At 41.3% G+C, this 27,929-nt stretch overlaps 3 protein-coding genes and 1 long non-coding RNA gene across 9 annotated transcripts in view; 1 reads left to right on the top strand and 3 right to left on the bottom strand.

Annotated features, from left to right (window-relative positions):
* Positions 1–27,929, top strand: part of LOC124005503 — a 42,861-nt gene that overhangs the window by 11,859 nt on the left and 3,073 nt on the right. The window lies entirely within an intron of this gene.
* On the bottom strand, positions 92–8,457 carry si:dkey-33i11.1 (B-cell receptor CD22). Its single transcript, XM_046314823.1, has 13 exons — positions 8,220–8,457; positions 8,045–8,108; positions 7,446–7,796; positions 6,848–7,105; positions 6,213–6,482; positions 5,428–5,697; positions 3,905–4,174; positions 3,274–3,355; positions 3,086–3,134; positions 2,876–2,962; positions 2,444–2,568; positions 428–538; positions 92–228 (listed from the first exon to the last, which is right to left on the bottom strand). Exons 2-12 carry the CDS (start codon positions 8,091–8,093, stop codon positions 436–438), a joined length of 1,914 nt encoding a protein of 637 aa, XP_046170779.1. The 5' UTR covers positions 8,094–8,108; positions 8,220–8,457; the 3' UTR covers positions 92–228; positions 428–435.
* LOC124005500 (transmembrane immune signaling adaptor TYROBP) lies at positions 12,916–19,047 on the bottom strand. 2 transcript variants are annotated; one of them, XM_046314824.1, is made up of 5 exons: positions 18,791–19,047; positions 16,057–16,077; positions 14,497–14,652; positions 14,128–14,192; positions 12,916–13,983 (listed from the first exon to the last, which is right to left on the bottom strand). In XM_046314824.1, exons 1-5 carry the CDS (start codon positions 18,834–18,836, stop codon positions 13,927–13,929), a joined length of 345 nt encoding a protein of 114 aa, XP_046170780.1. In that variant the 5' UTR covers positions 18,837–19,047; the 3' UTR covers positions 12,916–13,926. The 2 variants fall into 2 exon arrangements, with proteins under 2 accessions (XP_046170780.1, XP_046170781.1); XM_046314825.1 differs by having other exon boundaries at positions 14,506–14,652.
* hcst (hematopoietic cell signal transducer) lies at positions 23,582–27,866 on the bottom strand. Of its 2 annotated transcripts, none has more exons than XM_046314827.1 (5): positions 27,783–27,866; positions 27,043–27,115; positions 24,837–24,857; positions 24,569–24,700; positions 23,582–24,150 (listed from the first exon to the last, which is right to left on the bottom strand). In XM_046314827.1, the coding sequence occupies exons 2-5, from the start codon at positions 27,089–27,091 to the stop codon at positions 24,107–24,109; spliced, it is 246 nt and encodes an 81-aa protein (XP_046170783.1). In that variant the 5' UTR covers positions 27,092–27,115; positions 27,783–27,866; the 3' UTR covers positions 23,582–24,106. The 2 variants fall into 2 exon arrangements, with proteins under 2 accessions (XP_046170783.1, XP_046170782.1); XM_046314826.1 differs by having other exon boundaries at positions 24,831–24,857; positions 27,783–27,857.

Genomic DNA, 27,929 nt, shown 5'->3' with positions numbered 1-27,929 from the left:
GATACATTTTAAGGATGATTCTGATATCGGAATATTTCATTATCTGGCCACTACTATTAAAACGTTTTACAAGTAACTACTTGAACTATTCCTAGTAAATTAGACTTTGTAGTAAATTAGATAAACAGTAAATTGGCTTAGAGTGAGCAGTCCAGCTCAGAAGCAGTTCAGGGGTCGATGGTAGAGATCCTTCTGGTAATGTCACTCATTTGGAGCTACAGTTCGCATCTGGGAGATATGCGAGAGAAAAACAACAACAACGTTAATGGAGGTGTGTCACTGAATTCACATTTAGAATATGTTTGTCTCTATGGTCAAACTTGAACTTGTTGCAAATTATTTCATTAGATTGTGAGGTGTATATAACTCTTGACGTTCATATATTAGCAGAGATAAATTAGTGACATCAAAAGATGTCCTACTTTACCTGCACCACTACTGGTGTGGTCTGGCCAGGACAGTGTAAACAACATTGGCAGCATCGTTTGGCTCTTTATCGCCATCCAGTGGTACATTTGTAACTTGAATCTGGTCCAGACTGGGAAGAAAAGAGGAATGGACAGACAGTTGAAGTCGGAAGTTTACACACACTTAGGTTGGAGTCATTAAAACTTGTTTTTCAACCATTCCGCAAATTTCTTGTTAACAAACTATAGTTTTGGCAAGTCAGTTAGGACAACTACTTTGTGCATGACACAAGTACTTTATCCATTAATTGTTAACAGACAGATTATTTCACTTATAATTCACTGTATCACAATTCCAGTCAGTCAGAAGTTTACATACACTAAGTTGACTGTGCCTTTAAAAAGCTTGTAAAATTCCAGAAAATGATGTCATGGCTTCAGAAGCTTCAGATAGGCTAATTCACATAATTTGAGTCATTTGGAGATGTACCTGTGGATGTATTTCAAGGCCTACCACTCAGTGCCTCTTTGCTTGACATCATGGGAAAATCAAAGGAAATCAGCCAAGACCCCTGAAAAAAAATTGTAGACCTCCACAAGTCTGGTTCAATCTTGGGAGCAATTTCCAAATGCCTAAAGGTACCACGTTCACCTGTACAAACAATAGTACGAAAGTATAAACACCATGGGACCACGCAGCCGTCATACCGCTCAGGAAGGAGACGTGTTCTCTCTCCTAGAAATGAACTTACTTTGGTTCGAAAAGTGCAAATCAATCCCAGAACAACAGCAAATAACCTATATCCACAGTAACCTATATCCACAGTAAAAGGAATCCTATATCGACATAACCTGAAAGGCCGCTCTGCAAGGAAGAAGCCATTGCTCCTAAACCGCCATAAAAAAGCCAGACTACGGTTTGCAACTGCACATGGGGACAAAGATCTTACTTTTTGGAGAAATGTCCTCTAGTCTGATGAAACAAAAATAGAACTGTTGGCCATAATGACCATCGTTATGTTTGGAGGAAAAAGGGGGAGGCTTTCAAGCTGAAGAACACCATCTAAACCGTGAAGCATGATGTGGGTGGTAGCATCATGTTGTGGGGTTGCTTTGCTTTGCAGCCCACATCATGAGGTAGGAAAATGATGTGGCTATATCGAAGCAACATCTCAAGACATCAGTCAGGAAGTTAAAGCTTGGTCGCAAATGGGTCTTCCAAATGCACAATGACCCCAAAAATACTTCCAAAGTTGTAGCAAAATGGCTTAAGGACAACAAAGTCAATGTGTTGGAGTGGTCATCACAAAGCCCTAACCTCAATCCTATAGAAAATTTGTGGGCAGAACTGAAAAAGTGTGTGCGAGCAAGGAGGCCTAAAAACCTGACTCAGTTACACCAGCTCTGTCAGGAGGAATGGGCCAAAATTCACCCAACTTATTGTGGGAAGCTTGTGGAAGGCTACCCAAAACGTTTGAAAGTCGCTCTGGATAAGAGCGTCTGCTAAATGACTTAAATGTAAATGTAAATGTTTGACCCAAGTTAAACTATTTAAAGGCAATGCTACAAAATACTAAGTGATTGTAAACTTCTGACCCACTGGGAATGTTATGAAACCTCAAATAAAACATTTTCTCTACTATTATTCTGACATTTCACATTCTTAAAATAAAGTGGTGATCCTTACTGACCTAAGACAGGGAATTTATACTCTTATTAAATGTCAGGAATTGTGAAAAACTGAGTTTACATTTATTTGGCTTAGGTGTATGTAAACTTCTGACTTCAACTGTAGGTAATGCAATGTGCCACTGGTCTGTATGTCAGAAAGAGGAAGAGAGAGGGATAAGACTGAGAGAGGAGATGCATGAGCAGGAAGGGAGAGGGTAGGAGGAGAAAGAGGGAGGAGAGTGTATAAGGGAGAGGAGAGAAGGAGAAGGTGAGTTGAACGGGGAGAGAGGGGGTAAGAAAAAGAGAAAAGAGGAAGATCAAGGGGAGAGGGTAGGAGGAAGTGAGAGATGGAGATGGTTGGTTACCTTGGGATCCTGGAGTAATGCACAGTGATATAGTTGAGGATGCTGTCTGCCTCTGTGCAGGGTGGAGCATCCTTCAGGGGTACGATGGAGGGATGGGCCCTCTCACACACCTCCTCTGGCTCCTCCTATCAAACACAGAGAAAATAGGGGGATTCTTATGAGAGGACTGAAGAAGGGTTAATGTCACTTCAATAGAGAGAACCCAAACCTGGGTTTAAAATGTGTCCGAATGATGGGGTTGTAACTACCCCTGATGTATTTACATGGTAGGTGCAGTGTCATTAAAGTGTAGGTACATATTGTTACCTTTGATCTTTCAAAAGAAGATGGGAATCCAATCATGAGGAATTCTAATGGCATGAATGGATTATTACAAGTGGAACATGGTGTTTCCCTCTAGTGGTGCAGAGTGGGAGTTGTTGTTTAACTTACCGGGATGTCGGACATCTTGCCAGTCCTCAACTGAAGGGTCTGCTGGACTGACTCGTAGAACAGGGTGTCAGCTGTCACCGATGGCCTCTGTTATTCCATATAAATACAACCAATGACAATTCTTTGTTAAATATTTTTCTATATATTATTTCATCACATAATGGCTAGGCTATATTGATGCCAATGCTTGGAGGAGGAAGAGTCAAGTACCTTCTTGTTTTCCTCTGGATATTCCATGTCTACTCTGTGCATGTTTTTGCTGTGAAGAAGGCAGATAGATACAACATATTGATTTCCACAATCAAATGAAGTGTCTTGTAACTCTGATTCGGGCCAATGTTCCTGAGGTCCCCTGCCTTCCATAGACCATCATAGTGTTGAAAGGTGTAGTGCGTCACCTGATCATGACGGCCACAGTGAGAGTGATGAGACCAGCAGACACGCCCACAGCTGAGGCCAGGGCGATAACCTTCAGTCTGCCTGCCAATCAGAGAGCAACAACTGGTTCAGTCTGAGTAAATCTGACAGTTGTCACCATCATAGAGGGGAGAATGGGGATGTTTGGGTTAATGACAGTGAGAGTGAAGGAGAGGAAAGAGATGGCCAAGAAGAATGAGAAGAAAATAGGGACAGAAAGATTGACAGACATAGACAGGAAGACAGACAGAGCAAAATATCCTGCTTTTGTTGGCTCCATTAATCAATTATCAAATCTCTAGAGTTCTGTTATCTGATATCAAAGTTCAGCTCTTCTTCCCCTTTTACAGTTAGTGAAAGTTATCCATATATGACTCACAGGTCAGAGAATTGAAATCAGAAAGACTCTGGGATCGTGAGTGGGCAGACTGAGGGGCATACAGTGACACATTTAGACACGGTGTCTTGCCAAACATGTCTGTGAGACAGACATTACATTTACAGTAGTGATTATATAAGAAACACACAGGCAGAAGCCATCTGGGTCACTGAGTTCGGACTCCCCACCTCCTACTCTAACCTCCCTCCCTCCATCCTGCCCAGTCCACTGACCTCTGACCCTGACAGTGAGGACAGGCGAGCTGTGGACGCCGATACGGTTGCGTGCCTCGCAGTAGTACTGGCCGCTCTCCCCGGGGCTGACCTCAGCGAAGGTGTAGCTTTGGCCCGATCGCGTTACCCAGGCGTCAGCCGCATTGATCCTGAACCACGTGTAGTTGTCCACCGCCGGGTTGGCCTGGCTGCTGCAGGTCAGAGTCAGAGGACGGCCCGCGTCGATCACACTGGAGGGCTGCGCAAACACAGACGTGTTCTTAGGGGCATCTGGGAGAGAGGGGAGAAGAGGAGAGGTGTGGGGGGGCATGCAGAGAGAGGGAGAGGGATAGGGGAGAGGATAAAATGGTGGCATGGAGGGGGAGTGAAAGAGAGAAAGGATAATAGGATAGACAGACAGGCAGCCAAGGGCAGAGAGAGGGGTGAGAGAGAGAGGAGAAGGAGGGAAGGGGGGAGTAGACCGACAGGCAGCCAAGGGCAATGAGAGATGAGAGAGAAGAGAAGGGGAAAAGGGGGGGAGTAGACCAACAGGGAGTCAAGGTGATGGAGGAGAGAGAGAGGGAGAAAAACAAGGAAAGTTAAACAAATATTTAGAGAGATAGAACGATTTTTGAGAAATTACAAAACAGAGGGGGAGAGAGGGATCGAGAGAGAAAGAGAGAGAGACACTAACAGAGACAGATAAGATTCATTGGTTCCTCCACATTGCAGAAAGGAGTTTAGGTGTCATTTTCCTGAGCAGAACACTGGCTCCACACACACTCCTGGTCACCTTAACACACTCCTGAGGTTGGACATACACTGAGTGGACAAAACATGACATAGACTGACCAGGTGAATCCTATGATCCCTTATTGATGTCACCTGTTAAATCCACTTCAATCAGTGTAGATGAAGCGGTGGAGGCAGGTTAAAGAAGGATTTTTAAGGCTTGAGACAATTGATACATGGATTGTGTATGTGTGCCACTCAGAGGGTGAATGGTCAAGATAAAATATTTAAGTGCCTTTGAACAGGGTACGGTAGAAGGTGCCAGGCACACCAGTTTGGGTGTGTCAAGAACTGCAGCACTGCTGGATTATTCACGCTCAACAATTTCCTGTGTGTATCAAGCATGGTCCACTACCCAAAGTACACCCAGCCAACTTGACACAACTGTGGGAAGCATTGAGGTCAACATAGGCCAGCATCCCTGTGGAAGGGTTTAGACACCTTGTAGAGTCCATGGCCCGACAAATTGAGTCTGTTCTGAAGGAAGGTGTTCCTAATGTTTTGTACACTCAGTGTACACCATATCTCTCTCTTGGAATAGAAGAGCATGCAAAATGACCACAGTATTTTCATCAATTTACAGTGTGCGGTCAGGAACCATGATCAGATTTCCTCTGACAGTTTCATAACATTATCAGCTACAGTGTTATATCTGTCCAATCCAGGCAACAATTCAGAACAGTGGACAGCCAGCCATTATTTGAACATTACTTATACAGAAGATTTTAGAGAAATCTTGTTGTTCTACTTACAGAGAATGGCGAGGGTGAAAACAGAGGAGCTGCCCTGTCCATATTGGTTCCAGGCCGTGCAGTAGTACTGTCCTCCGTTCTGTGAGCGGACGCTGAAGAAGGAGAGGTTCTGTGTTGACCCTTTGGCCCAGGTCTGACCCCCCATGATCTTGAACCAGGCATAGCGGTCCACTGGGGGGTGGGCCTTGCTGCTGCAGGTCAGGTTGACAGAGTAGCCTTCCTTGATGTCTCCTGTTGGACTAACCAACACCTTGGTGCTCTTTGGAGAGTCTGGACAACAAAACAATACATTATTGTTATGATGTATTCGCTTAGCAGAGTAGTAACATAAATTGCAGATATGAAAAGTAGAGTTATGCAGTGACAATTTAAGAAGTCAAAATGCCCTTGTGGACATTGTGGAAAGTGTACTGTAACTTCCTGTTGTAGGCCTTGTGACAAATGATGCCCCCATAGTTGCTAAAATAAACATATTACCCAATCATGATTGACCAAGACTACCCTCACAGACAGTGTCAGTGGCACTTGGTTATGTGAAAGATGAATAGATGTTCAATCTTTACAACAGTAATATACTTGTATTCCCTATAGAAGGCAATAACTTAATAATACCATATCAGACTCACTAGCTATACACTAATTGTTGTATTGACCATAGAACTAGAATTCCAATTCCATGGTATCAACTGCTTCCAAAACCGTACCGCAAGCAATGCTTGTCTAAAAACACTAAATACGCACTGATAATGCATAGACATGCATAGATACCAACAGCCAGCCCTTACATGTGACGTTGAGCAGGACAGGTTTGGACCTCTCTGTACCAAGTGGGTTGCGTGCCACACAGAAGTACTCTCCCCGGTCGGTGTGGGACACCCTCTTCAGGTGGAGCTGGGGTCTGAAGCTGTCTGGAATGCTGCCACTCTCCCTGTCCTTAAACCAGGCATAGCTCTCCACCACCGGAGCCCCACTGCTGTTGCAGGTCATAGTCACAGAGACCCCCTCCACTACCACACCCATGGGACTCACCTCAATCACTGTGGAACGAGGAGCATCTAGGGGATGTTGGGGAGAGCAAAGGAGAGAGAGTTACTACACTGTTGGAGCTAGAAACACAAGCATTTTGCTAGTCCCGCAATAACATTTGCTAAATATGTGTATGTGACCAATAATATAGGGTTTGATTTAAGAGGTGAGGATAATGAAAAGAAGAAAATGAAATGGGAAGATGGAGAGAGAGAGAGAGAGAGAGAGAGAGAGAGAGAGAGAGAGAGAGAGAGAGAGAGAGAGAGAGAGAGAGAGAGAGAGAGAGAGAGAGAGAGAGAGAGAGAGAGAGAGCCTGGGGATAGAAAGTAAATACTAACTGAAACGTATAAGGTCATGAAAATTCAAACGTCAATCACACATAAACACTACTCACGTCCCAGGGCCAAGGCCAGCGGCGGAGACTGGACATTCTGTGGGGGGATTGGGCGACAGGTGTAGGTACCAGCGTGCTGGCTGTCAAAGTTGTAGATGGTCAGCCACTTCTCAGGTGATCCCAGGTTGATGCCGTTCCTGTAGAGAGCAAGACTCCTCCCTTCTGCAGCACAGCCTCTGGCCATACAGCCCAGGTACACTGTCTCTCCTGACCCAAACATGTTGGCAGTCCTCGCAGGATGGACCTGAACCTGAAGCTCTGGGAGCAACACAGACAGAGAGAATTATGGAACAACATTCAACGAATATGACTCTGATTTGTTTACCTAACATTATATTCCTCTCTGCTATGACGTAAGGCGTTGATATAGCCTCAACAGCTGTGTGTATTAGAGACAGTTACTGTATGTGTATGTCCTGGAATAATTGTGGCTCGGAGAAGCATGTATCACAGTGAACATGGTAAATGTCAATGGATATGCTCCACAACATGCTACATTGAATACATTTCAAGCACAGATTAACATGGATTTATAGAGATTTAATCAAATGAACCAAAATTACAAAAGCTGTTTTGATATGCAGGATAGATTACTGACCTGTGACAAAGAGTGAGACGGTGTCCGGGGAGGTCCATCGTCCCTGTGGGTGGTCTGTCTCAAACCTGAAGTGGTACTGTCCAGCATCGCCAAGGTTCACGTTGGTGATCTGGATCCCACAGCTTTTATGGCTGCCTGTATACTTTGTCCTTCCTCTATAAGACATGCTAACCAAGCTGGAGTCAGAGTGGTGGGCAAACTCCCTCCGGCCAGAGACCCTGAACCACATCACCCTCCTGACAGTGTGTCCTGATGGGTAGTCATACCAACAAGGGAGAGTGACAGTGGTCCCAGCCCAGACACAGATCTCTCTCCGGGTGAAGGACACAGTCCACTTGCTACCCCCAGAGCCTGGAAGAAAACACAAACATTACTGATGAAGCCAATAATGTGTGCAGGGTGTCCTCAAGTGCTGCCTGCTGCTGACTGTCTGTCTCACAGATCAATACCATATAAATAACCTGTGCGCAATGCAAGGACACCTGGGTAACTTTAGAAGTATAAGCACAGAACAGAATGATTTTAGAACATAGGCTACTGAAGTGGCATTTAATAAAATGCCGGTAACTAAGGTGCAATAAGTTGTATTATGCAGTTACCTGGTAAAGCGATGAGGATGACGCTCAATGCAAACGCAACTGTTAACATGTCTCCGCACAAGCCCTACAAAGTCAAATTCAACCAGAGAGTGAAAATTGATATGAGTGAACAGAAGGAACGAAAGCAACGATCAGCATCAACATCATCATGACCAATAGATCACCGAAGACCCACCTCGCCAGGTGTCCTTGTCCTCTTTTCTCACAGAGTAGCCAGGAAAGTCAGTCTGCGCGCCGGGCAATCGGTCTCTATTATTATGAGGACGCAGGTCGCGAAATTTGTTTGTGAGGCTGACCCAACCTAGGATAAGATAGAAGAGGAGGCGGGGACGGGTCAGTCTCGAGTCTCTAGCCATCACCTCTAACCATGTCGAATCATGCTCCTGGCGAGCTCTCCTCCACAACCCGCTTTAGCTCCGATTATGCAACCTGGACTCATGGGTAGACGTAAGAAAGTAAACGAAAATCCGGGAAACTCAAATTAGTAAATTACGTTTGGTATGGTATGTATGGTATGGTATGTGGTTTGTAGTTATCCATAATCTATTTCATATGATATGTTATGAATTCCAATGTATTGTGGCTAAAGTTCAACTCTAACATTAGCTAGGTGGATAACGTAAGCTAGGCTAGGGGTTAGGGTTAGGGTTAAGGTTAGGGGTGTAGTGCTGCCGGAGTGCAAAGGAGAGGTGCTCCCTCACTTTTTGCAATTTGAGAATACATGGACCTGGTAAAATTATTTATGGAAAATGTTTTCTGATAAATTCTAAATACATTTGATTGAATTCCTAGTACAATTCCATGACAAACCAAATAAATATGTACAGTACCAGTCAAAAGTTTGAACACACCTTCTACATTGTAGAATAATAGTGAAGACATCAAACTATGAAATAACACATATGGAATCATGTTGTAACTAAAAAAAGAGCTAAACAAATCTAAATAATTTTTTTATTTGAGATTCTCCAAAGTAGTCACCTTACCTTGGTGGCATTCTTGGTAATCTCTCAACCAGCTTCATGAGGTAGTCACCTGGAATGCACTTCAATTAACAAGTATGCCTTTCTAAAAGTTAATTTGTGGAATTTCTTTCCTTCTTAATTAATGTGTTTGAGCCAATCCATTGTAATGTGACAAAGTAGGGGTGGTATACAGATTATAGCCCTATTTGGTAAAAGACCAAGTCCATATTATGGCAAGAACAACACAAATAACAACGAGAAAGACAGTCCATCATTACTTTAAGACATTATGGTCAGTCAATATGGAACATTTCAAGAACTTTGAAAGTTTCTTCAAGTGCAGTTGCAAGAACCATCAAGGGCTGTGAAGAAACTGGCTCTCATGAGGACCCCCACAGGAAAGGAAGACCCAAAGTTACCTCTGCTGCAGAGGACAAGTTCATTAGAGTTACCAGCCTCAGATTGAAGCCCAAATAAATGCTTCACAGAGTTCAAGTAACATACACATCTAAACCTCAACTGCAAAGAAACCACTACTATAGGACACCAATAATAAGAAGAGACTTGCTTGGGCCAAGAACCACGAGCAATGGACATTAGACCGGTGGAAATCTGTCCTTTGGTCTGATGAGTCCAAATTTTAGATTTTTGGTTCCAACCACCAAGTCTTTGTGAGATACAAAGTAGGTGAACAGATGATCTCTGCATGTGTGGTTCCCATCACGAAGCATGGAGGAGGAGGTGTGATGGTGTGGGGGTGCTTTGCTGGTGACACTAGCAGTGATTTATTTAGAATTCAAGGCACACTTAACCAGCATGGCGACCACAGCATTCTGCAGCAATACGACATCCCATCTGGTTTGCGCTTAGTGGGACTATCATTTTTTTTCCAACAGGACAATGACTCAAAACACACCTCCAGGCTGTGTAAGGGCTATTTGATCAAGGAGGGTGATGGAGTGCCTCCACAATCACCCGACCTCAACCCAATTGAGATGGTTTGGGATGAGTTGGACCACAGAGTGAAGGAAAAGCAGCCAACAAGTGCTCAGAATATGTGGGAACTCCTTCAAGACTGTTGGAAAAGGATTCCCCATAAAGCTGGTTGAGAGAATGCCAATAGTGTTCAAAGCTGTAGTCAAGGCAAATGGTGGCTTCTTTGAAGAATCTAAAATATAACATAACATATTATATTATATGTTATATTATATATTATATGTTATATTATAACATATTTTTATTTGTTTAACACTTTTTTTGTTACTACTTGATTCCATATGTGTTAATTCATAGCGTTGATGTCTTCACTATTATTCTAGAATGTAGAAAATAGTTTTTTAAAACAACAACACTTGAATGAGCACTGTAGGTGTGTCCAGACTTTTGAAGGGTACTGTTTAAAAGCCTAGAGGTAGGTAAATGGTGATTCCTTCCCTGTCTTCTCTCTGGCGTTGTTGATAATGATGCCGAACAATAGTCTACGTGTGCACACACGTGTGTCTGCCTCGATATTCATAAAACTCCAAGGACCCCCTCTTGAACAGTGGAACCCAGAACAATTTGTGACCACTACTGTATGTATTTGTATTTTCATTAGGCTATAACCTACAAATAATTACACCACGTACAGTAATCACAGGCCTATTAGGCTACAGGCCTACTGAAGGATTATTGTTGTTTGTTCCTGAACTGGCCAAATGGCTGAGCTACCCTTCAGCTATCCTCCAGCACCACAAGTTGGTTAAACTTTATTAACATAATTGTGCGATCCTGGCGCTGTCCTTTCAACACCACGAAGGGTGCTACAATTGCTTAAAATGACATCTCATCAAAATCTGTTGCCTGCGCCTAATGGTAATTTTCATCACTTATTATTCTTATTATTATTACAAATAGAAGATTATTACTTCTCAAAATGGTGCTCGTTTAGTAGTTAGATCAATGCTGAATCAATGCCTAGATCACATAATTATTCATTTTCATTTTACAGAACAGAATATAATACTATAGCATAGTAGGCCTTTATCGTTACCGTTACATCAAAAACACCACCTCATCTCTAATGAGATATTAGGATGGTTAGCCTGAGCTGAATAGTCCCCCAAAAATGATGTGTCAAAACTCAACAGAGTTCGTCGCTAGGCAGGATATATACTTTGAAACAAAATACAAGAAAGGCTAATAGTTTATTAGCACCATTGTCTCTAATTCACTTAGAAACAGCAATGATTATGATCAATCAAATGATTGGCACGGAGAAGCAGTTTGGACTTTTCACTGGTAAAACATGAATAATTATCATTCACGATTGACAGTGATGATGGCCTATTTTGAAATTAGGTAGCCTAAGCCTGTTTGATGGTATTAAAAACAGAACATGTTCTTTAAACAAAATGTGTGGGCATAGCCAGATGTTGCAATTGGAGGATGCATTTTATGCATATTCTAAAATGATATGCTATTCCATTGGCTACATCTGTCAGTACAAACTCTGATTGATGAAAACATGTTATTTTTGTGCTCCCTCACCTAACAAAATAGCACTACACCACTGGTTAAGATTAGGGTTATTATTTAGGTTAAAGGGTTAAGGTTAGGGTTAGGGGAAGGGTTAACGTAAACTCACGTAAACTCGTACATTGCCTTGGTCTGTACAATTGCCCTTATTATAGCACCCCAAAAACGTAATACTTCCAGATCAACTGTAATGTCAATACCATTGTAAAGCACAATTTCTCCCCTTTCCAACAGAATCAATTACATGACCTAAACGCTGCCCGTTTCTGCATAATTCAAGCGTCGGGTCTTGTTTTTAAATGGTGGTGGGGAAGCGAAACTAATGTGTGATAGTGAGAAGGAGAATGTTGTGTGGGAAAATTGCTTTTTTTCACTTGATCTGTCCAATTTATCACCTTATCGCCTCTAAAATGTAAATATATCAATATAAAGAGTTTATATAATGTGTCATTACATGCCTATTTTAAGGTTTGTGTCAAATTTGAATCGGGATTTTAGGGCGGTGCTAAAGTGATCTTAGAAGTAAACAGTGGCTTTGAGAATGATGATCGCATGCAATGATGACAAAAAAATGACTAGGTATCCCCCCTTACCCCTGTCACTGACCATCTCTTGTTTTGAAAGGATGATAGAAGTGCTACACCTGGTGGAGAGAGATTGTAAGACAGAAATAGTTGCTCTATGCGTGCTGTACGTTGCGACATGACATGTCAAGATGTAACGGAGGATCAGTTTTTTCAACTTTTCTCCAATACTACAGAGCCATTACCATGTCGATCAAGGCTTGAATAGAACCCTAGTTCACACCCCCGATTTTGAAGTCAACACAGTCGCTACAGTCCTATTCGTTTTCTTTGTAGCCTCGTTTGAATGTTCCATTTGCCACATTTGTACGGAATGGGATGAGTTTACGTTAGCTAACATGTTAAATAGTTGCAAAGTAGCTAAAAGGTAGTAAGTAGTAGCAAAGTTGCTAATTAGCTAAAATACTAAAGTTGCTAGACAATTGAGTTATACTTTTGTAACCATACAAAACTTAACATACTAATTTCAGCGTCCCAGATTTTTGTTTACTATGTGGTGTCTAGTCTATGAGACCAGCATGGTCTATTAATCTATTAAGTGAAACTTTACTCCGGTTCCAGTGACTGCTCAGTCAAATGTGGCAGCGCAATCAATTTCCCGCTGCTGACACACGATCCATTGTTTACAACTCACCAACCCTACAGCAAGGGCAAAAAACTGTGGTGTCTTTGTTTTGATTAGATATGCTACTTGATTATACAACCTACCTCAATATGTCAGTGTAAGAAAGATGCAATTCATTCAAGATGTAAACACATCTGAAGTAGGTCTAAAAATGTGGGGAAAGGATTTTCATTCATCAAAATGTTTTGTTAATGTTTATTTTAGGTATGTAGACATCATTTAGTTGTGAATAAAAACATTGAACAATGTATTTGATATGTAACCACCTAACCAATACAATAAACAGCACTGAGCTCCTAAATCTTAAAAAAACAAATATTTTACATTTTTTGAGAAATACATCCTATTATGGTTGACACCTAACACCTAAGTCCACAGATCAGCCAGTCTAACACATTCCAAGCATAGGCAATTATTAATATTAATATTCATTTCTTATGATTTTCAAAGAGGATGTAGAGACTCCCCCTCCCCCACATTATTATGAATTAACCACAACCCTGGTGTTGATAGTGAGTAAGGGACTCCAGTTTATGACTAACAGGGAGCAGACAGAAACTAAATTTAAAATATCTCTGGGAAGTTTTTCATCCCAGTTGACTAATAGTTTTTCAGATCATGGGACTAATATTAATAATAGACAATATAAGTGGAGGCTGCTGAGGGGAGGACGGCTCATAATGATGGCTGGAAAGGAGCGAATGGAATGTCATCAAACACATAGAAAATGGTGTTTGATACCATTCCAGTCCTCCCCAATTAAGGTGCCACCAACATCCTGAGGGCAATATTAATGGGGCTTCCATGAACTGTTTCTGGCGATATACAAATGATGTACTTATGAAACATAGAATAAAATAACCCCATTAATATACAAAAATGACTTAATTAAGTCAAATAAAACAGATATATAATGAAACAACAATTGCATGTAAATCATAGAAAACAACACTATAAAAGGTAGCCTATTAAACAAACATTAACATGTCTATTTATGTCAAATATATACAATATCTCTTGAATGTGTCAAATGCTATTCTATTAATTTTACAATTAGACAGACACACAAAAGTTGAAAGATAACAGTAAGGAGATGAGTATAAATATAAATCCCAGATGTGCGAAGTTCAGTCCTTGTCAGATTTAAGCACCAGGCAGCAAGATACATGCAGTCTGTCCAAAAAAGTAGTCTCATTTCTGAAACTGTTGGAGATCACTGTACACGTCTGACTGAAATCCATGCAGCTCCTACAAAAGTAAAGGCAAAAAGAAAACAATTCAACAGGGAAGGAATCATAAGTGGATCACACCAGACATAAACAGTTACTCCATATGAATGTATATTCTGTATGCTTTGAGGACTGTGCTCTACTATGGTTGGTGCCTCAGTACCTGGTAGGGAGACTCTGTGATTTCTACTGTCTTCCTTTTTGATGCTGTGATTGTTTTCCCTTTTCCTGAGGAGAGGTGACAAACAGAGTGGGATTAGGGATTAGTGGAGGATGCAAGCAAGCACACACACACAGTCACACACACAGTCACACACACACAGTAACACACACACAGTAACACACACACAGTAATACACACACACACACACACACACACACACACACACACACACACACACACACACACACACACACACACACACACACACACACACACACACACACACACACACACACACACACACACACACACACACACACACACACACACACACACACACACACACACACACACACACACCCTCCTCACCCTCCTCACCCTCCGGTCTGGATTCCTGTTGACTCCTCTTCTTCCGAATGGTAGCAAAACAGAACACGGCGAGAGCGATGAGGAGGGTCAGGATGATGTCACAGGCAATGATTCCCACCACTGCCCCCATATCTATCTGATAGCAGTGGCCACAGTCTGGAGAGAGAGAGCATTCTGATTACTGACCATAGTCAAAACATGGGTTGTGGCACAACAGTTTTGGGATATAGGACGAGATGAAATAGTATAAAGAGTGGTTAAACTTCATTTGTAACTAGGGGGCAGTATTTTCATTTTTGGATAAAAAACGTTCCCGTTTTAAACGGGATATTTTGTCACGACAAGATGCTCGACTATGCATATAATTGACAGCTTTGGATAGAAAACACTCTGACGTTTCCAAAACTGCAAAGATATTGTCTGTGAGTGCAACAGAACTGATGTTACAGGCGAAACCTAGATAAAAATCCAACCAGGAAGTGCCCCATATTTTGAAAGCCCTGCATGCCATTGACTCCTTATATTGCTGTGAATGGGCTACGAATGAGCTTACGCCTTCTACCTATTCCCCAAGGTGTCTACAGCATTGTGACGTCTTTTTACGCATTTATGTTGAAGAATAGCTGTAAGGGACCACATTGAGCAAGTGGTCACATGATGGCTCCCGCAGAAAATCTTGCGTAAAGTACAGAAGTAGCCATTTTTCCAATCGCTTCTTATGAGAAACCAATTGTCCCGGTGGATATTTTATCAAATAGATATGTGAAAAACACCTCGAGGATTGATTCTAAACAACGTTTGCCATGTTTCTGTCGATACTAATGGAGCTCATTTGGAAAAAGTTTGGCGTTATAGTGACCACATTTTCAGGTCGATTTCTCAGCCAAACTTGAAGAACAAATGAAGCTAATTCGTCTACAAAAATAATATGTTTTGGAAAAAAGGAACATTTGCTATCTAACTGGGAGTCTCCTGAGTGAAAACATCCGAAGTTCTTCAAAGGTAAATGATTTAATTTGATTGCTTTTCTTATTTTCGTGAAAATGTTGCCTGCTGGTAGCAGAGCCTAGCATAGCATTATGCCATGATAAACTTACACAAATGCTTGTCTAGGGTTGGCTGTAAAGCATATTTTGAAAATCTGAGATGACAGTGTGGTTTTAACAAAAGGCTAAGCTGTGTCTCAATATATTTCATTTGTGATTTTCATGAATAGGAACATTTTCTGGGTATATTTATGTCCGCTGCATTATGCTAATTATTATTATTTATTTTTTTAACCTTTATTTTACTAGGCAAGTCAGTTAAGAACAAATTCTTATTTTCAATGACAGCCTAGGAACAGTGGGTTAACTGCCTGTCCAGGGGCAGAGCGACAGATTTGTACCTTGTCAGCTCGGGGATTTGAACTTGCAACCTTTCGGTTACTAGTCCAACGCTCTAAACACTAGGCTACCCTGCCGCCCCATGATTACGCTCCCGCATGCGGGATAGTATCAAGAAGGAACCTGCTCTCAATTATTACAAAAATCGATAGTGGTATCAACAGCAGCTAAATACCTTGTTCTCCTTCGGCAGGACCTGAAAGAAAAGAGAGATCAAGGATCAAGAAAGAAAATAGCAATATAAGTGAAGGGAATGGTAATTCACTTACAAAAGCAGATAACAGAACATGTACTGTATAACATCTATATAATATCTCTTGAATGACTCCAATGCAGGTGAAAAAAGGACACTTCTTCCTTTTCTTAACTTCTTCTTTTTGGGTACATTTCTTGTAAATTCACTCCCAAATTCACCCCCAACTCGCACAAACAAACACTTCAAAAAGTCAACACAGACTCTATTTCAACAATCATTTTTATTTGTTTAGTAAAATGAATTCTAACACTAGATATGTGTCCTTTATAAAAGTGCTCCTGTGTCCTTTAGAAAATATTTACTACTGACTTATTTACTTAACCTCTATTTTATTAGAGAATCATACTGAAACTAAATGATCCATGAATTACAGATGAGCCATGAATTACATAAATTACAGAAAACATAATCAACTTTCTGAATTGCCCTAGAGGCACCAGAACATCACATTTAATTACGAACATTCTGAAGATTGCTCCACAAATAACGTGCAAGAAAACTAAAAGCTGATTTACCTATCTCAGTAGAGACCAAAGGAATTAGGAGTAGCCATCCCTGAGACAGGGTGTGGTAACTTCTATGTCTAAAGTTTAGTAAGTATGTTTGGTACAGTGGGACTTTTTTGTCAAAGGGCTTTATAAATGAAACCATAGCAATGTTTCAACCTACGTGACATCAGAGGGACAACCAACTTTCCAGTAGAGAATGCCGTGATTTGTACAAGAATTGTCGCCAGTAATAAAGCGCAGTACACTGTGATAAACTGCATCTAATGGCTTTAATGAAGTGGCAGCTGTGTTCGTATAGCAACGTCGACTAAATAATCTGCTTTCTACTATTTAGCGAGAGGCAGGTCATATTTCTATAGAAGAAGCCTATTTTTATTCTCAGCTTGTTAACTATACTGAACAAAAATGTATATGCAACATGTAAAGTGTTAGTCCCATGTTCCATGAGCTGAAATAGAAGATCCCAAAAATGTTCCATACGCACAGAAAAGCTTATTTTTCTCAAATTTGGTGCAAAATTTTGTTTACATCCCTGTGAGTGTGCATTTCTCTGATCCAAGATAATTGATCCACCTGACAGGTGTGGAATAAGCTGGTTAACAACATGATCATTACACAGGTGCAACTTGTGCTGGAGATAATAAAAGGCCACTCTAAAGTGTGCGGTTTTGTCACAGATGTCTCAAGTTTTGAGGGAGAATGCAATTAGCATGCTGACTGCAGGAATGTCCACCAGAGCTGTTGCCAGATAATTGTATGTTAATTTCTCTACCATTAGCTGCCTCTAACATCGTTTTATAGAAGTTGGCAGTATGTCCAACCGGCCTCAAAACAGAAGACCACGTGTAACCACACCAGCCCAGGACCTCCACGTTTGGCTTCTTCACCAACGGGATCATCTGAGAAGAGACACCGGGACAGCTGATGAAACTGAGGAGTATTTTGGTCTTTGTCCCATAAGGGCATAAGCCCACCCACAAAGCTCTTTTGTGGGGAAAAAAATAATTCTGATTGGCTGGGCCTTGCTCCCCAGTGGATGGACCTGGCTCAGAAGTGGGTGGGCTTATGCCCTCCCAGGCCCACCCATGGCTGAGTCCCTGCCCAGGCAAGTGAAATCCATAGATTAGAGCCTAATTTATTTAATTTATTTTTCAGTTGACTGATTTTCTTATATGAACTAACTCAGTAAAATTATTGAAATTGTTGCATGTTGCTTTTATATTTTTGTTCAGTATAACTCATCAATATGCTTTTTGAAAGACAGCTTTTCATCTATCAGATGCCCAGATATTTGTAAGCACGGACACGATCAATATGGAAACCATCCAAAGTAGATTATGCTTAGATCATCAGACTTACTTTTATTCATTACAGAGAATAACATATACTTAGTTTTACCTGCATTCAGTACTAATTTCAGGTCAATAGAGTTTTTATGTTATACAATGAAGGCAGACTGTAGTTCAGATAGAGCCTGGTCAACCGTGGGGGCAATAGCATACATAACAGTATCATCGGCATACAAGTGCAGATTACATTTTTTTTTACAGACAAGTAGATATTGTTAATGTAAACTGTAAAAAGTACAGGACCCGGAATCGACCCTTACGGGACACCTTTCATAATATCCAGGAAGCCTGATTTAACACCATCAGCAGATATACATTGAGTTCTGTCTGTCAAGAAAGTGTTAAACTAGTTACATGCAGCCTGGTCTCGGCCAAATTGAGGAAAGCCTCTGAATTAGCAGTGAGTGATCAACAATATCGAAAGCCTTTGACAGGTCAATGAAGAGGACAGCACAATGTTGACATTTATCCATACACTTAATCACATAATTTACAACTAGGGATGCCTCTCTAAAGCCTCTGACATTATGTTTTGCAGAGAAACTCTAGTATCAATATGATCACAATTTAAAAACAGGTAAACTCAGTTACTCGAGAACGTAACGGTTAAGGGTAACACTTGATCAGTAACATGTCAGCTAACTATTTACTAACCGTAATAAGCCTTATCCTAACCTTAAACGTACCTCTTACCCTAACCCTTATTCTTAACCTAACCCTAACAGTAACCTTAGCATGCAGTTACGTATCAACAGATAGTTTGTTGATAATATGACCACATGTAGAGCTACTTACCAAATAATCCTTTCAGGGGAGCCACGATACAGAGGGCCTTGCCCATTTTCAGCCTGGTCCTACTAAGGAGACTAGAGGAGAGGTCTAAGGCTCCGGGTCCCTGGTGCTTTGTCCAAGGTAATCTGTCCCCAATGACTCTGTGGTAGAGCTAGCAAAACAGACAAGGTAATATGTAAACCTTAGGAGTGCTAGAGACAGTGGTCTGTGTGTCCTGTAACTGTGTGTCCGTGTGTGAGAGAGCAAAGGGGGAGCAGCCTGACAAGGAAGCCAGTGTGTGAGTTTCTGTTTCTGCCCCTGTGTTGTCATGTCCACATGAGTGTTCAACACACATCAGCTCACACAAATTGATGACATACATGTCCTTTTGAGAACACAAGACATTGTCAGTGGCTCAAATATTAAAAACTTTTCTCCCCAAATATATATATTTTTAACCCTCTTGATATACTTCTATTAATTTAGATTCGTGCTTAAAGCAGCAATCAGCAGTTGAAACAATAACAACGGGTTCTCCCTGCCCCTGTGTCAGGGAAAAGCTGAGGGATGTGGCTGGAGAAATGTAACCATTCTCAAATTCATAGACATTGCATAAGGACCGACCAGTCATTATATCCACATTATAGTTTTGTTGCTCTGGATAAGAGCGTCTGCTAAATGACTTAAATGTAAATGTAAATGTTGACCATGTTGAGGCTATACAGTGTTAAATGAGTAGCAGCTACTGTTACTGTATTGTAATGTATACCAATATTGTCTTCATACAATGCTGGTATAGTTTGCCATTTCTGGGGGCCAGTGAGGCAGGAGTGTGTCTAAACCCATTTCTTAAAAATACAATCAGAACCTCACTTCCCTGAATGGTAGGTCAGGCCAATACCAGAGAAGTCAGGGAGGGGTTTTACTTCTGACTTTTAGTCGTTAGACTCACACCAGCTCAGGAAATGACCTAGCCGATCAACATGAGGAGCCTCGACACACTATACACCTCATACACTACTGTGATGGGTCAACTGAACACTCTGTGACCTTCACGTTTCAGAATTCATCAGTGAAACAATAACAGTTCAAATCATAATGTAGAAAACAGAGACACATTTTAGACAAATATTGACATTTATTTGTCACCCTACAGTGTTATCTGACAGATCAAGTACCCAGATCTCAGCAGACAGTGTTGTCCACTTCTGCTAATTGTGGATGAGGGATGTGAGCTCTGCTATTTGTGGATGAGGGATGTGAGCTCTGCTATTTGTTTCTGACAAAGGCCTTGCTTGTTACCATGGCGCCCACACTAGAACTTTTCCGCTCAGCGTCCTGCAGATTGGCAGTTTTTTTCTTCTTTCTAACATGACCTGTGGTTTCTGTAGGCTGTGGTTACCAACACATGAGAGCAGCTCTAGCCAAGCCTGATTCTCTCAACCACAAGTTCATCTGAAATGATAGCTTACCCTGTCGACACAATAAGCACCTCCCTACATTAGGGACATAAGATCTACCTATCTAGAAAAGATACATTGGATGGAAATCAACAGTCAACTCAGAGTTCACATTTCAGTGTACCACAGAGACAAACATCATACACTGTCATACCGGGGGCAGTGGGTTGACCATGGCACTTCACGTTCAAAGTGCTTTCATCTCAGAGTTGAGTAGGTAAACTAATATAGGCCTACACACTGGACATTCATAAAAACAATTTCTATGGCGCTGGTCAAAAAGGTTCTCAGGCAACAACATTGCTATTTTAGGGTGAGGGATGTAGGGAAATTCCATGTACACTCATTCACATGCAGTGCATTCGGAGAGTATCCAGACCTTTTACTGTTACGTTGCTTTCAAATCTCAGCAATCTACGCACACTAGTGTGTAATGTCAAAGCAAAAACAGGATTTTAGAAATATTAGCAAATCTATTAACAATAAAAAACAGTAATATCTTATTTACATAGGGATTCAGACCCTTTCCTATGAGTCTCGAAATTGAGCTCAGGTGCATCCTGTTCCCATTTAGTTTTTTTACCTTAATTTAATTTGTCAAGTCAGTTAAGAAAAAATGTATTATTTACAATGGCGGTTTACCCCGGCCAAACCCTAACCTGGACGACGCTGGGCCAATTGTACGCCACCCTATGGGACTCCCAATTACGGTCGGTTGTGATACAGCTTGGAATCGAACCTGGGTCTGTGGTGATGGCTCTAGCTCTGAGATGCAGTGCCTTAGACCGCTGCAACACTCAGGAGCACCATTAATCATCCTTGACATGTTTCTGCAACTTGATTGGACTCCATCTGTGGTAAATTAAATTGATGATTCATGATTTGGAAAGGCACACACCTGTTTGCATAAGGTCCCACAGTTGACAGTGCATGTCAGAGCAAAAACCAAGCCATGAGGTCAAAGGAATTGTCCGTAGAGCGCCGAGACAGATCTGGGGAAGGGTACCAAAACATGTCTGTAGCATTGAAGGTCCCCAAGAACACAGTGGCCTCCATCATTCTTAAATGGAATCACCAAGACTCTTCCTAGAAATGACAGCATGGCCAAACTGAGCAATCGGGGGAGAAGGGCCTTGGTCAGGGAGGTTACCAAGAACCCCATGCTCACTCACAGAGCTTTAAAGTTCCTCTGTAGAGATGGGAGAACCTTCCAGAAGGAAAACCATCCCTGCAGCACTCCACCAATCAGGTTTTTATGGTAGAGTGGCCAGACTGAAGCCACTCCTCAGTAAAAGGGACATGACAGCCCCCTTGGAGTTTGCCAAAAGGCACCTAAAGACTCTCAGAGAAACAAGATTCTCTGGTCTGATGAAACCACGATTGAACACTTTGGCCTGAATGCCAATAATCACATATTGAGGAAACCTGGCACTATCCCTAAGGTGAAGAATGGTGCTGGTAGCATCATGCTGTGATGTTGTTTTTCAGCGGCAGGGACTGGGAGACTAGTCAGGATCGATGCAAAAAGGAACGGAGCAAAGTACATAGAGAACCTTGATGAAAACGCTTAGGTCCTCAGACTGGGGTGAAGGTTCACCTTCCAACAGGACAACGACCCTAAGCACAAGTCTCTGAATGTCTTTGAGTGGCCCAGCCAGAGCCCAGATCTGAACATCTCTGGAGAGACCTGAAAATAGCTGTGCAGTGATGCTCCCCATCCAACCTGACAGAGCTTGAGAGGATCTGCAGAGAGGAATGGGAGAAACTCCACAAATACAGGTGTGCCAAGCTTGTAGCGTCATACTCAAGAAGACTCAAGGCTGTAATCGGTGCCAAAGGTGCTTCAACAAAGTACTGAGTAAAAGATCTGAAACCTTTTTTATTTTTTAGTACATTTGCAAACATTTCTAAAAATATGTTTTTGCTTTGTCATTATGGGGTATTGTGTGTAAATTGATGAGGGTAAAAAAACAATTTAATCAATTTTAGAATAAGGCTGTAACGTAACAAAATGTGGAAAAAGTCAAGGGGTCTGAATACTTTCCGAATGCACTATATAACATGTTACTTCTTCTCAAATCTACATTTATGATTACAGTTTTTACGATTGCTTTCACACTAACATTGAACTTTTCCCACAATTAGCAAAACCTTACACTCAAGGAGCACAAAACAAGGCTAGGTTTAAACAACTGTAAGCACATTGTCAGCTTCACACTATTTGCAAGACATTACACACAGTGATTTGCAAAACACTAAACACACTTGTATACATCAGACACAGAAGTATATCATGATGTCACTTCCTTGCAATTCCAAAGCACTGACTGTCAAATGACCATACCTATGAGCCAATCTGTTAAACACAGCCATCAGGTGCACAAACACATGACTGCTAAATTGTAAACACACCAATCATGTTTAAACACTATAAAAATGCAGCAGGTAGGTTCACCTGCCTTCAACCAAAATGGAAGGAGTCCAAAGAAGAGTGAGGGTGAGAGGAGGCGTACACAGAGGAGGAGAAGGAGGTAGAGGAAGAGGCCGAGCCAAAGTTTGAGGAAAGACCTGAAGCAGGAGGAGAACATGCATAAAGAAGAAGAGGACCAAACTTATCAAATGACATTCGTGCAACACTAGTGGACCATGTGAACCACGGATTGACGCTGAGGGAGGCTGGACTGAGAGTTCAGCCAAATCTTAGCAGATATACAGTGGCATCTGTCATAAGGACTTTTCGACAGGTAAAAGATCTGTCTACAGTTACAGTAATCAGCAGCTTATTGTCAGCACCATATCAGCACTTGTGATACCCCTTCCTGTGACATTGTACAGTAAATTACATGTATTATTCTCTACATAGGATTGAGGGTCGGGAACGACAAAGAGGAAGGGGGCCCATATTCACGCAAGAACAAGAGAGAGAGATAATAAACATGGTTTTGGCCAATAATGCTATCAGGCTCAGAGAACTACAAGCCAACATTATCGTGACCATCCCATTTCCAATAATGTCCATCAGGTCTCTCAGTCGACACTGGCACGCATCCTGAAAACACATCAGGTTCAAATGAAACAACTTTATCGAGTGCCTTTTGAGCAGAATTCAGAGAGGGTCAAACAGCTGCGGCATTAGTATGTGGAGGTTTGTAGTATTGTTCACTTTAGCACTGTGATGTTGCATACTGCACACATGACTGTTTTACATTGACTGTATACCAGTTCTATCCTCAACTACACAATCTTGTCTTTCACTGTATTTCAGGGAGTTTTGCAGATGGATGCTGAGGAAATCCTGCATGAATTCATATATATTGATGAGGCAGGGTTCAACCTCACAAAAGCAAGAAGGAGAGGCATTGTGTTTGTTTATTTGATCATTTAAAAACAAGCTACATATACAAAATGATTCACTTGATTAAGAATAATCAAGGACAGTGTGAGCGAGGAAAAAGTGTGTGAGAGAGAGAGACAGGACGCTGATCAGACAGATAGTTCAGAGATACAAAGTGTCTGAGAACCAAGCGTAGTGTGTGGGCCTCTTTGAGAGATATAGACAGGACAGAGCCATTAAAAACCACACAGACAATACTCTACACAGGCTTATCATGGCTAGGAGCCTCCTGTACATCTCTATACTAACTGGGTCAACACAAAGTTGTGCATCTGTTTCACCTTTTTATTTGAGTAAATCTTGAAATAATTCAAACTTTCAGTGTGATTTTTTTACATCTGAAGGTGTAGATTTGAGCTTTCACCAGGAGGTGGCAGTGAAAGACACTTCAAATCACAAGAATGTATTGACAGATATGATGTAAAACAAGATTGCACAGTATATACAAATATGTTTAATATGTATTCTGGTGCTCGCTGAGGATTCTCATGTTTTGCAGTTTGCCCTGACATTCATGTAGACTTTATCAGCTATAGAGAGAGAGAGAGAGAGAGAGAGAGAGAGAGAGAGAGAGAGAGAGAGAGAGGGGAGAGAGAGAGAGAGAGAGAGAGAGAGAGAGGGAGAGAGAGAGAGAGAGAGAGACCATTAGAGCTCTCAAAAATGCTCTTACACACAAAATACTAGTGATATTTAGTGATTTACAGTTACCAAGCACTTAATTAACAGTACATGTTAGAGTCTATTGGGTTAACTTGAATAATATAGAGCTGTTCATTGTTCCTTCTAATTCTAGGAGGAGGATAAAAGGGAAGCAAGACAAGAAAAGGGGGAAGCTAAACTTTCATAAATATAATATTGCTCATAGCGGGCAGAGGGCAGGGGCCCTTGATCCAATGGAAGCAGTTGGGAATGATTCTGTTCATGAAATAACCCTGCATGGCACTTTACCCCTCTCTTTTCGACGTCTGCGTCGGCTGGCACAGTGGTACGTGACAATGACAATGGCAATGGTCAGGATCACGTCTGCAATGATGATGCCAGCCATAGTGCCAGGCTCAATCCTGTAGCAGGACGGGTTATCTGGTAGAAGAGGGTGAAGAGTGGGATGAGTGAAGAGTGACGGGAAATATTATTATTTTGGTCCCCATTGTGTGAATAATCTGGAATTTGTGTATCTCAGTTCTGGTGTTGTGTTTGTCATGATACATACTTGTACCTGGGTCAGTCACAACTTTTTCTTGAGGAGAAAAATGAAAAAGATATTGTCAGTGTAATTCTATTATACACTGAGTGTACAAAACATTAAGAACACCTGCTCTTTCCATGACAGACTGACCAGGTGAAACATATGATCCCTTATTGATGTCACCTGTTAAATACATTTTAATCAGCGTAAATGACCAGATGCTCTGGTTAGAGCCCGTTTGCGCTGTTCTGTGAAGTAAGTAGTACACAGCGTTGTACCAGATCTTCAGTTTCTTGGCAATTTCTCGCATGGAACAGTCTTCATTTCTCAGAACAAGAATAGACTGAAGAGTTTAAAAAAAAGTTATTTGTTTCTGGACATTTTGAGCCGGAAATCGAACCCACAAATGCTGATTCTCCAGATACTCAACTAGTCTAAAGAAGGCCAGTTGTATTGATTCTTTAATCAGCACAACAGTTTTCAGCTGTGCTAACATAATTGCAAAAGGATTTTCTAATGATCAATTAGCCTTTTAAAATTATAAACTTGGATTAGCTAACACTGATAATGGACCTCTGTACGCCGATGTAGATATTCCATAAAAAATGGACAGAAGAACTCTGCCGTTAACAATGTCTACACTGTATTTCTGATCAATTTCACGTTATTTTAATGAACAAAAAAATGGCTTTTCCTAGTAGTCTATATATATCCTGATCCTAAACATCTCATTCAAAAGTAATGGGCATTAATATGGAGTTGGTCATCCCTCTGCTGCTATAACAGCCTCCACTCTTCTGGTAAGGCTTTCCACTAGATGTTGGAACATTGTTGAGGGGACTTGCTTCCACTCAGCAACAAGAGCGTTAGTGAGGTCGGGTACTGCTGTTGGGCGATTTGGCCAGGCTTGCAGTTAGCATTCCAATTCATCCCAAAGGTGTTCGATGGAATTGAGGTTAGGGCTCTGTGCAGGCCAGTCAAGTTCTTCCACACCGATCTCGACAAACCATTTTTGTATGGACCTCGCTTTGTGCATGCTGGCATTGTCATGCTAAAACAGGAAAGGACCGTCCCCCAAACTGTTGCTAGAATATATATATATATATATATATATATATATATATATTCAGGCAGGTAGCGCTCTCCTGGCATCTGCCAAACCTAGATTAATCCATTGGACTGACAGATGGTGAATGTGTGATTCATCACTCCAGAGAATGTGCCACTGCTCCGGAGTCCAATGGCGGCGAGCTTTACAACACTCCAGCTGACGCTTGGCATTGCCATAGTGATATTAGGCTTGTGTGTGACTGTTCAGCCATGGAAACCCATTTCATTAAGCTCCTGACGAACAGTTCTTGTGCTGACGTTGCTTCCAGAGGCAGTTTGGAGCTCGGTAGTTAGTGTTACAACCGATGACAATTTGTACGCACTACGCACTTCAGCACTTGGCGGTCACATTCTGTGAGCTTGTGTGGCCTACTACTTTGCGGCTGAGCCGTTGTTGCTCCTAGATGTTTCCACTTCACAAAAACTGTAATTTCACAAACCGACTTTCTGGAAAGGTGGCATCCTTTCCAAAAGTCACTGAGCTTTTCAGTATGGGCCATTCTACTGCTAATGTTTCTCTATGGAGATTGCATGGCTGTGGGCTCGATTTTATACACTTGTCAGCAAGTGTAGCTGAAATAGCAGAATCGACTAATTTGAATGGCTGTCCACATACTTTTGGCCATGTCATGTATTTCTCAGATATAGGACAGACACCTCAGACTAAACTTCCTTTAGATTTTTTGTCCCCATTCATGTGGAACTCTATTCGACACATTGTAGAGTCCATGCCCCGACGAATTGAGACTGTTCTGAGGGCAAAAGGGGGCAGTGCAACTCAATATTAGGAAGGTGTTTCTAATGTTTGAGTTACTTAGTGTATACTGTACAGATATAGCTTTAGTAAAAACAATATTACCTATTTCACTGGAATGTCTGAGGGTGAGAAGCCTACATGTAGAACACCAATAGAGGCTGCAGTTTAGTTTCTGTTTACCCAAACTGCTGTGGTCTTGTAAATGTAAATGTAATGTCTTATTTTCCTGTGTGGGACCACTTTGTATGTGTGCAAGGGTGAAGTCAGAAGCGTGCACACACACACACACACACACACACACACACACACACACACACACACACATCAATTCAGATAGGAGTGTGAGTATAGGTGTGAAAGTTCACTTACCACAGAGGCAAAAGAAGAGAACCATCAGCAATGCTGCGTTATCTGACATTCTGTGATTACCACCGTACAATATCTACTTGAACAGAACAGTATTAACATCATTTGTGTCTGCATTTACAAACACAACATCCCTATAGAGACATTTAAAGTCACCACACAAAACATCTGCTTTATTGCAGCATCAATATTCACACCAACATATGAGATGCATGGGTTTCACATGGGAACACAAACTACTCTGAATTGTTGGTTGTTGCATTGGTTCCCTTGTGTCCAACTTGTCTATAAACAGAAGGCTTAGGGTGCATACTATCCGCATTGACACTGCACACATCTGATTGCCATTTCAGTGGAACAGAAGTAGAGCACCTTAACTAAAAGATTTTCCATAGAAAATGTACTTTGAAAAGGTCACCTACATAAGAATGAGTCACATGGTTGTGGGCGTATTTGCAATTGTGAAGATAGGACTGGCTAATTAAAAGTTGAATATAAAAAATAGGAGTTGGATATGCTACACAGAAATTATTATTTTTTATAATGTAGTTGAACAAACTAAACATTCAATTAAAAAAATCAGAATTTACAGATTTAAAATGTAACATACTCAAATGATCTGAATTGAGACAAACATTTCAACGTATGTCTTTTAGTAGAGTGCTATGGAAGCAACACTCCAAGTAAAAAAGAACGTTAACCAGAATAAACAAAATAATACATCGCAAACAGAATGATCTTACCTTAATGTAAACTTATCTACAGGACCTTCTACAATGATCAGTTACTGTCTTTCACTAGGGCTTGCTAGGAGTTCACTTTTGAATAAATGTTTCACTGCTCCTCCTCCTACTCCTCCCCTGTTTCCCTTATATGTCTGACACACTACA

The sequence above is a fragment of the Oncorhynchus gorbuscha genome, linkage group LG19 (genome assembly GCF_021184085.1).
Source record: "Oncorhynchus gorbuscha isolate QuinsamMale2020 ecotype Even-year linkage group LG19, OgorEven_v1.0, whole genome shotgun sequence".
Lineage (NCBI taxonomy): Eukaryota > Metazoa > Chordata > Actinopteri > Salmoniformes > Salmonidae > Oncorhynchus > Oncorhynchus gorbuscha.
This window is presented reverse-complemented; position numbering and strand designations above follow the sequence as displayed.